This window comes from Lepisma saccharinum, chromosome 1 (genome assembly GCF_977018435.1).
Source record: "Lepisma saccharinum chromosome 1, izLepSacc3.1, whole genome shotgun sequence".
Taxonomy (NCBI): domain Eukaryota; kingdom Metazoa; phylum Arthropoda; class Insecta; order Zygentoma; family Lepismatidae; genus Lepisma; species Lepisma saccharinum.
This window is the reverse complement of record NC_139229.1, coordinates 142,156,202-142,167,277: the sequence shown is the minus strand read 5'-3', so window position 1 is coordinate 142,167,277 and position 11,076 is coordinate 142,156,202. Positions and strand designations below refer to the sequence as shown.

The window sequence follows — 11,076 nt, the reverse complement described above, 5'->3', positions numbered from 1 at the left end:
TGGCAAAATCGTGAGTAGGCTTTCCAACTCTCCCGGAATGGTTGGGAGTCTCCCGGAATCGAACTCACTCTCCCGGGCAAACTTTGTTATCTCCAGGAATAACGAGATTTAGTATTATACTTTATATATATATTGTCATGATAGAACACTACAAGAGCCTTTTTTATTAATATTTTTTATGTATGTTTAATATTATTTAATTTAATAACAGCTATCCTTCCTTTTTATGCAGTTTCCAATGTAACTTGCTGTAGGGATAGCCTACGTGACGGTGAAAGCCATTTTGCAGAAGGCGGGTAGTTTTAAAATCTTGTTTTTTCAACCAGAGGGGTTGGAAAAAGTTCCGTTTACTATATAGGGATCCGATTGAGTAACGGCGCTTGGTATTCTTACGTTTTTTGGGCTAGAGGAGAGACCTTTGGAAGGTTCTTCGGTGCCGGTAGAGTGGTGGGGCTGGTCAAATGGCTAGCGGGCACGGATCAACCATTTGTTTTCAACGAATTGCATAGATAAGTCCACGCATTTTTTCTTGATTCGTTTGGTGACAAGCTAATTTCAAGTACAGCGCATAATTAGTTATAATTTCAACCAAGTTTAGTCTATTTCTTCGAAGCCTTTTTTCATTATAAACAAGAAAGGGAGGGAATTCGAGAGACACGTCATGTATACTAGTGACAAGTAGATACATTTTTTAATATATTACAGTGTTGCAATTAAAGAGGATCATGTTATTTTTATATGGGGGTTATTTCATATGTAATTCTTTGTACATATTTAAGCAACGAAATAAATAGTATTTTTATATATTTTTAATCTGAACGTCCGAACTTTCATTCATGAGAAAAGAAAGAGTTTCCCTTATATCCATGGTACAGAAAAATAACAAGAAATTGTATGGTAGTTATTCTAAGATGTCTTATTTCGAATGAACCGTATTGTTAGTTTATTACGTTTTTGCATCTTATTCACCTGTGGCAGTAACGGAACAAGTAACGGGTAAAGCCAGGCCAGGTTACTGTTAAACACAGGAAAAGAAGTAAAACAATATATATAGGCATTCCATTTTGAAGAATTGTGTTATAGATTTACGGCTTCAGGAAATTTTGTGTATCTGTTCATGGATTTTGTTTTGTTTACTTAGAAATTGTAGTTGCTAGGTTGTTTTCATCAAATTAATTCGATTTTGTATTTACAGTAGCAAACCACAAACGTAACAGTTGATATTCAGGACATTAGTCTTCGCAGGCTGAACCTTGCCTTTCATCCTTCAATAAAGAATAACTGAATTTAATTGAATTGAAATATGTTGTCCACAAAAATTTTCAAGAGCAGATGGAGAAAGAGAGAGAATGAGTAAGAGCTATAAAGAGAAAATTGTGAAAGATATAGATGTAGGAAGAGATATAGAAAGGAGAGTTTCCTCCAAGAGAGAGAAAGAGACAGTTACAGAGAAAAGATAGAAAGATTTTGAAGCAATGAGACAGGAATTTATAGACAAACTTAGAACAAAGAGAAGGAAATGCAGAAAGAAAACAGAAAGAAAAAGAAACGGAGGAAAGAAGAAGGGAGAGAAAGAGAACAGAGGAAGATAGGCAAGAGGAAGGAAGAAGGAGAGAAACGAGTTTATACGGAGAGGGAGAAAGAAAGATAGAAAACACAGGAAGAGAAAAGATGGAAGACAAGAGAATATAGGTTAGAAGGAAGGGAGGGAGAGAGAATGAGAATTGCAGAAGCTACGGACACCATAGCAGCAGAGTCCACCTGTAAATATCTCTCCCACAAAAGAATCCCTTTGTTGACGCCCACCGGTCTCGAACATACAACACGTGGGAGAGAAATCAGGAGACTACGAGAAGGTCAACAGAATAGATACGACCCATCCGTGCTACTTGATCTTGCACGAAAAGAACGAACCGAAATCCCTAGAAAAATCCCTCTTGCGGTAATTTTCCCTACGAGAGCCGAGGAAAAAAACCCTGCGAGGTGGCGCTGCCTGTCAAGGAACTCGCTTCAGCTCGCGGTTGGCAGAAGAAGCATTTGGTTATTCACTTGTTTTCCCACGCACGGCGTGCATCTCACTTCGGGAGGACCGATGCGGCCCAATAAGACCTCTGTGCTACCGTGTGATATAATAAGTGCGATCGATGTTTGTGTTGTTTCACGTGCTGTTGGGGTTTGACGTCAACAGTGGGATTATGCAACGATGTCTTCAAGGCTAAGTGCAGTGAGGGGGGATTGTTTTCTGTGAACTAGTGAGTGGTTGTATTTGCCGGTGCATTTTACTCGCAGCAAAGAAAAATATATTTTCCCTATTTTTTTTCGACAAAGGAAAGAGATAGCAAGATTTGGTTCAATGGATCACGACACAAGCTGGCACCAAGGTAAGTGTCACATTTATTTTCTGTTGTAACTTCAGACTGAAATGAAAAAAATCGCAAGAGGTCGTATTTTTACACCCTTTTATCGATAACCGTTCAGATTGTTTTATGATTTTTTTTCAAATTCTCCTAGCAGGAAGATTAAATATCCTAGAATTTTGGCAATCGTTGTCACACGAAATTTGAATCTTCCTTAAGCTAATTAGCACTGTTTGGATTTCGAAAAAAAGTATTTATATTTAAAAAAAACAACTTAAAAATTACCTTACGCAAGTATGCACGCTTCCCATGGACAATGTATTTTCCGTTGATAAGTAACTGATAAGTATCGTAGACTAGTGGGAATTAATGTAGAAGTAAATCGGAACCTTAGTAGAATGCATTTAGGGAATTTATTTCAATACTAAGAGAACCAAACCTGGCCTGCTTAACCTAACTACGAAAGCATATATTGAACAAAATCTTAAGTAATCGCTAAAACTCCGTAGTATGTGCAGAGGCGCAACCACGAATTTTTGTCTGGGGGGGGGGGCAAGTACCAGGATAAACGTACCATTAATAATAACAATAATAATGTTGGTAATGATAATATTATTATAACATTATTATTATTGTTATTTTTATTATCGATTTGCTGTATTTTACTTCGCTTATTGTGCCACATTTGGCTAGTTTGCGAAGGTGAGGATGAGTGATGATATGATGAGTAGTAGTATCAAAGACTTTATTACCCTCGTGAATTATGCAAGAAGGGGTAGAAGTTGGTGCTAAAGCATTTGTGTTCGAACAAACGATTTGAATTATTTTTTTCAACACGTCCAATTTCACATTAATAATGGAAAACAAGCACACAAACTATTTTTCAAAGACAGAAAATGCTTGATAAATGCATTCCAAATATAATTCATTTTTCCATTAACATGTATAACTTTCATGCACAATATATGTTTCACATGTAGCAATATGGAGCGACGTGGACACTACATTGTGTACGTATTCAAGGTTTCTTTAATACATATTATATACAACATATATTATGTAAATACATTACACAACCAATTCATCCATCTCACAATAAACCAACAGCAACGATTACATAAATTGTCTCAATGTTCACGCTCCCTTTCCTCAGAACAATTGTTCATGCATTTAAAACCAAATCAATTAAGACAAGTCTTTATTTCTCTGTCTGGTTAATTTACAAAGCATTACAGAGCACAATGACACATTGCGAGCGAGCCGAGCAAAAAAAAAAAAAAAAAAATCCAATTTTCTTGCAGGCTGAAATCAATATTGATTTAATAGGGCGCAAATAATTTCACGGGACGCCAATGCATTCCCTCTTTTACAACTTTTGTGCCTCCCCGATGGTGTAGTGGTAACATCGTAGCCTTGTGATGATGAAGGGGTCCCGGGTTCGGTACCCGGTGGAGGTGGCACAGTGGTTTGGATCCCACTTTAAACTGTAGGTCCAGTCCCGATTAGCCTTTCTGTGAGCAAAGTGGACTTAAAACCACAAATCAATCAGTCAATTTTACAACTTATTTTCAGTTAGATCGTTCGGCGCCCAGGGCCGATTCCCGCCTCCCCCTAGCTATGGCTCTGAACTTGATAAGACTAAGAAAAGCAGGTATTGCGAGCGAATCGAGCAAGGAAATTTTACGAAATGTACTTTTATTAGCATAAAATTTGAAGTTGTGGGCGGTAATTGCCCCCTAGAACTAATTTCAGTCCAAGGTTGGAGGGGCAGTGCTCCCCCTGCCCCCGTGTGGTTGCGCCACTGAGTATGTGTTAACAGAAGTAAATCTAATTCGAACCATGTTAAAATTGCATTCGTAGCATGATGAAATCGCAATAAAACAAAATTTATCTTCTGATACAGTAGGTAGAATTTAATATATTATATTTATTTAGGGATCAAATGTATGTGCACCCGAAACTTTATAATTCCCGAAGATATATTGATTCAACAAAGGAAAATATATTGTATTATGTTTGAGTAGTACTGGTCAAAGATTTACGAAACATATACTTATACATATGTATAGTTGACACCTCGCATGCAATTAATCATATGTAACTAACTCATTGTAACCCCAGGCCGTAGCAGTGTTTTGCTCTTTCAGGAAGATTAAGATCAATGGCATTGCGTTATAGGAGACTACAGAGTGACATAAAATAGCGGTAAAATTTTCAAAGCCGGGAAACGTCTGTAACTCGTTACTCTGTAATTGTTGACATTCGTACTTACCTATTCTGCATTGCGAAAGATTGTTTAACAAGGGATTTAGCTTTTTGTAACGAAAATATTTTCCATTTTCGAGATGTCGAGTAATTAATCTTCCTTGTTTTTCCCCTTCCGTAGGTATTTTTCGGTGAAAATGAGTGCTAATGGAACCTAACCTAACAGGCCTAACCTAACCTCGTAGGCATACCTCGTCCCCGTGATGGTTCGTGCTCTATCGTGAATTTTTGGGGCTACCCGTGAATGGTTGACGTTAGTCCCAAAAACCATTGACGTTAGCCCCAAAAATTCAAGATAGTCCTACGAACCATCACGGGGACGAGGTATGCCTACGAGGTTAGGTTCCATTAGCACTCACATATAAACATGAATTAACGGTGAAATACTAACTTGACCGATGAGAAAGAACACTTGTACGACCTGTCACAAGTCTACAGAAACTCAATTACGTAAGTACTTTCTCCTGTAAATATAAAGAAATCTGTTTCCCGGCTTTGAAAATTTTACCTAGCTATATAAACAGCACATTGTGCAAAGAAATTGCTTGTCAGTTATTACATCAGTGACGTAGCAAGGGGTGGGCGAAGTGGCCTCGCGTCTGAATGGTTTGATATTCCCGATAGAACAAATAATATAATGCTCCCATAAGCGTAATGCATTTCTCCTAGCTTCCTACGGCCATTCTGGCAGTGTTTCCAAACCTGATGCGCGCAAAAGAGCTAAATTTCACATTAAATTGAGCTAAAACTGACTTTCAAGGAGCTAGATTTTTCAAGACTCAATATAGTGCCTCCTATGTTAATTTTAGGTGTCAAAAGGTGCTAGTACCGTTAACTTTAAAGTGATGACAATTTATGCTGGGTGTTCACCGTCCAAATCTGGTGATTTACGGTGGCATTACCACAAAGAAAGGTCCCAAAACAAATACACGATACGTGGTTGAAAATCCCCATCCATTCAAAGGAGGACACATGAAAAAGGTCTTCTACCTACAGGTCAAACATTGGCCCTTGATGTCGCTAGAAACAGCTTCTAAACAGCAAGGCGCAGACCTCCTCTTGTGACCATTTGTTTTATTCGACTTGTTGAAAGGAATTCAAGTATGGTGTAAGAACTGCAATTGGACGCCCAGGAAAGTTGACCTCTAGGTCATAGATCGCTAGCATACGTACTTATCGATAGGGTTCTGCAACATTCGAGGTATCGATGAAGGTAAGGTAGATGGCTCGGTGTCTGGTCACGTTAAGTGGTGGACTTTCGGTCTTGTCAGACATGTTCCCGGGTTCAAGTCCCGGCCTGGGTTTGTGAAAGTCCCTTCATCAAATTAATCTATAATCACTATCCTCACTGTCACGATCAGTCAAAAGTGGCAGAAATGTGACGTAAAATAAGACAAAAACACATTAAACAATTTTGAGTTAGCTGAAATTTACTAAAGTCGCAGAGAGTGGTCTCTCTCGATTGACTGAATGAAATAGAATAATTAATGTCGCTTTTCTTCCCCTTTTGGCTAATTGCGACAATGAAAATGAGTGATATGATGGAATTGATGAAGGTTCACAGAAAAAAAAACACCCGTTGCCAGACCGGGATTCGAACCCGGTACCCCCTTGCATCGTAGCATGCTGTGATAACTAGGGATGACCGTCACAAAATCCGGATAACTGATAATCCGTATTTCAAATTATCCGTTTCTGTTGCAACGTATATTCCGGATTTCCAGATAATTCTGATGTCCGGATAATCTGGATAGAACAGATTTGAGGTAGGATTTGTGGAAAATACGTATAAAAAAACCATGCATATAAGAATATACGGATGGCCTGTAAAGCGGATAAACGATAAAACTGTCCGGATAATGCACACATTCGGATATCCGTATAATCCGAAGAATTCAGATATTCTGAGAATTAGGGATTACGGCCCGTTTCGCCTTATTGCGTTTTCACCTCCCCCAATACAATTTCAAATGATTTATGTGACACGAACTTTCTAAGGCGAAACGGGGCATCCCATTTCGCCTTCCACACAAAACATTTCCCATCAGGGAATATTATCGACATGAAGGGTCATTATTATTAATGTAATAAAACACCATGCTACATTGATATAACGTGAAATTGTGAATTTAATGCGTGTGTCTTGGACTCATACTAAGAACCTAACCTAACCTATCCTAACCTGGGATCGTGGTGGGGAGCCAAGGTAGGCAACATCACAAGCTCTATGCTCCCATTATGAATTACCCTTCAGTCGATAATATTCCCAGGTGGGAAATTTTTTGCGTGTAAGGCGAAATGGGATGCCCCGTTTCGCCTTAGAAAGTTCGTATCATGTAATTAATTTGAAATTGTATTGGGGAAGGTGAAAACGCAATAAGGCGAAACGGGAGGACACGGAATTAGGATATCCGAATAATTCCGATATGAGAATATCCGACATCCGGATAGAAAATCATCCGATATCCGGATTTTGCCATCCCTAGTGCTAACGACTCCGACACGAGGGTCGGCCAATGTCTCTCTCGTTCTGTCTGCGTTTAGAAAAGAATGTCTCAGGACAGAGACGATTTCATGTCCAGAAGTGAGTAACCAATGCCGATATTCTTTAAGAGCAGTGCTCGAAGTGAGGGGTGGGATGGTACCCGCACCCCCAAGCTAGCAAAATTTTCGCAAAGCATCCCCCTGCCCCAATTGTCTCATTGACACCATGTCACAGGGGCATCCTCCCAGAAAACCCGGAGGCTTGACCAAATATTCTCCCAGCTAACAAGCGAAATATAAAGAGAGAATTGAACTTTTTGTTACAGAAACAACAAACACAGGTAGCGCAATAATGTTGCTCTCGGGGAAACATCGACTAACGCTTAACAATCACCTCGTTCCACTCTTCTCTGAATCACTGTTAAACAAGTTCTGCACCGCCTTGCAGTGCACAAGACCTGCAGGAGCTAACACAGAAACATACAAGGATCAAGGCCATTAATGGGAAAAAGCACAGCCATTCCCAGCCTATCGGAGTAAAGATGGAAAATGACGTAGTTGTACTAGTAAAAAAAACATGATAGGCCCAGCGGAGTGTGGCGAGCGACACCTTCACATCTACATCTGAGCATGTTGTCCTTTCTTCTCTTGCTGGCAGGATCGTAGACAGGTTTTCTGGGCGTGTCGGTTTTGTTATTTACCTTTGCCTGGTCTGATTGCAGGATAATAGCCCGGCTTCTTTAACTTGTATGCCATCGGCCTTTATAGGGCTTATTTTTAAAGCCTGACGCTGGAAGCCAGGGTAGTTAGGGAGTTGAAGTGGTTGAAGAGCTAGAGTGATATGACAGTTTCTCACCCATACTGGAAACCGAACGTTTTTGTTCGGTTCAGCATTTCTTGAGTTTTTGTTCCACTTTATGCACAGAGGGTAATAGGAATGGATCTACAGTTTAAAGTGGGATTCGAACTACTATATAGCTCCACCGGGTATCGAACACGGGACACCTTGATTACGTTACCACTACGCCATCGGGAGGCTCTGGTTCTGCTTGTATGTTTTGCCCTTATTAGTCAGATGTACAGGGCTGCTACATTTATTTTGATTATGAAATAATCAATAAACAGCCGGGCCCTGTGGCCGAGTGGTTAGTACATCGCGCTGCGACGCCAAGGGTCCCGAGTTCGAATCCCGCTCGGGCTTGGTTGTTTGTGAATGTCCATTCATCAATTTCATCACTCATCCGCATCTTCGCAAATTAGCCAAGAGGCACAAAACGCGAAGTAAAATAAACTAAATCAATCAATCAATCTATTATGAAATTCCCTGGCATTTCACGGTTTTCCAGTCCAAAAAATGTTTTTTTTTGTTTTGTTTTTTTGGAAATGTTTATTTAATAATAATAACCGGGGTGTAAGGGGTGCTCCTTCCACGTAGTGCGCCCAATAGTCAACCTCAGTTCCACGTAGTACACCCTGGACTGAAGACTAACGAGGCTCTGGCGACTGGCCACATGGCCAGTATAATTCTGTGTCGTCCTGTGTTTTGTCCTTATTTGTGCTGAGCGCCCTTTTTAGCCTCAGCTTTTAACCAAGGTAAGGAAATTTTAGTTTTCAGACACGCTTTTATTTTTGTTATGATAAGGGGCTATACCCCGTATAGTTTGACGGGTGCAAAATAGCCTCATTGCTAACGCACCAAAATTTTTAATTCAAATTCAAGATTCAAAATAATAATAACCGACGGCGCAACAGCTCATTGAGGGCCCGGACCTAGCTACCGACTGTGGCCTCACCCCCACCTGATTCTACTCACTCACCCGAGGCGGGAGATCATCCAATCAGTTACGGGGTGACGTGTGATCGGCACGACGAACCCAGTCGTTGTAGGTTTTCATGACCGGGTTAATCTACTCATTCGTAGCTCCCCATTTTCCTCACGATGGTGGGGACATGTTTATTATCACGATCAAATTTCATTCTACACGCACAAGAGCATGCGAAAGTTCTAAGAATAACGTAAACGATATCGATGTCTCCTTTATAGTACGTTTGGCAACATGTGTATCCGATGTCAGTGCTCAGGTAGATGGAAATTCAGCTCGAAGTGCGACCAGTATAACGTACAGGTTGGCCAGAATTAAAGTTGCCCAACTTAGAGCCCTCTGTAGCCTGTTTCAGGCATCGTAGAACTCTGAAATTTGGTGAATCCACTATGCAGACCATGGGGAAGAGGATGGCGAAAAAAAATAGTTCCATTTTCCGCCACGAGGTTGAAATGTGGCGCTGTACTTCCATGATGTGTTGTAATAATGACGTAAACTGCTCCAATTGGTTATGGATTTGCCTTTACCTTGCAATCTTGCAATAAACGAGAGATTATGTTCTCGCAAGTTGCAGCCACTAACAAATGCCTTTCTAATTAGTAACTCAGCTAAATCACTTAACGTGATTATTTGTACAACCCATCATGGAAGTACACAAAGAGTGGAGGAAATGCATACCTCAAGATAGGCCAAGGAAATCATTTCTCTGGCTGCAAAGGATGAAATACAACTCCTAACTTTGGAAAACCTATCCCGACACATGCACGTCCGCAGGATTTTTTCCAGGGATGGGCAAGCAAGGTAATTTTTTTCAAGGGGGCAAAGGAGTCATATTTTCCCCCATAATAGTGATGCCTTCTCAAAGAAGTCTGATTAGTCTGAAATTATCATGTTCCTTCAACACCCTTATAATAATTAACATAAATTACTGACTGAAATGAAATTATGTGTGAAATACATACTTTTTAGGTGGGCCTTAATTTTCCGGGGTGGGGGGGAATGCCCCCCTTGCATCCCTTCCGGACGTCCATGCGCCTACCTAGACATATATTTCGAAGGGGGTCCGAACCAATTTTTATTACATGGATAGGTAAGAAGACGGGCTAAGGATAATGATGTAACAGCACGTATGCATTATCTAGCTTACGTATAGCTAAGGTCCGAAATATTCGTAAAAAAAAGTATAAAGAACTCCCTCGCAAGGAAATTAATGTGTAATAGATAAACAATTGAATATTTATTGAATATCAAAAAAGGATTTTAGTTCCAGTTGACGAAAAGTAAAGTTCCTGGTAATATTTAATCCATATTATTGTAAGAAGTAACAAATCTTGTATAAATTTTCTTTGGTACTGTCATTCAAAGTAGTATGATCCCAATATAATCCTTGCCTTCCAATTAGTTTGGCTGGTATAAATAACACTCGATTAAACAAAAAGTATATTTTCAATATTTAATTATAGTTATTTTATTTAGTAACTCTTTCGGGGGGGGGGTCTGGACTCCCTGCCCCCCCCCCGCCCTAAACACGTTCTTGTTCGACAGGTCAATCTTTACCCAACTAGGAGTAGCAATACTGCACCTACAGCGGCAAGTTGATCTTCTTGTAGGAAATCCAGCTACGTGATCAGCTGACATTACGTAGATGTCCTCATCGTGAACCAAGCTGTTTTTCACTGGGCGGAACAGGTCCACCTGTGAACCAGATAGGCCAGTTAGTGATTCTCCCCGCATACACAATCTCCAACGTTTCCCAACGTTGCATGTCCGCCTAATGAGTGCAGTTTATCATTCCGACGCAGAGGTGTGCGCAGTCTTTCACTTTCACTGTAATTAACACGTGCAGTGGGAACTGGGTGACATGTTCCGGAAGCATTGCATTCGTAAACTGTCAGAACGCTGGACTCCACAGACAATCGTAGTGTATCATCGGGGCCTCTGCCTCATCTACTCCTTACCTTGCAAGTTTTTCTTCTACAGACAAAGAAAGCAAAGGCGAATCTCGTGGGCTGCCCGAGATAATGAGGATGAAGTAGATGAAGGGTCTATTGACACATCAGTGGGGTGGCTTGGAGGTAGAGGGAGATTATTTACATAACATCTTTGGCTGTTATGCATTTGAAACTTCGAAACACGTCACAACTCTT

The 11,076-nt window shown here is 40.3% G+C and overlaps 1 protein-coding gene across 1 annotated transcript in view; it reads left to right on the top strand.

Moving 5' to 3' along the window:
* Positions 1-2,047: 2,047 nt before the first annotated feature.
* LOC146001912 (breast cancer anti-estrogen resistance protein 3 homolog) overlaps positions 2,048-11,076 on the top strand; it is a 256,008-nt gene continuing 246,979 nt past the window's right edge. The window contains exon 1 of the mRNA XM_083139638.1: positions 2,048-2,381. Coding sequence (XP_082995764.1) covers positions 2,354-2,381 — 28 coding nt within the window. The 5' untranslated portion in view covers positions 2,048-2,353. The remainder of the gene's footprint in view (positions 2,382-11,076) is intronic.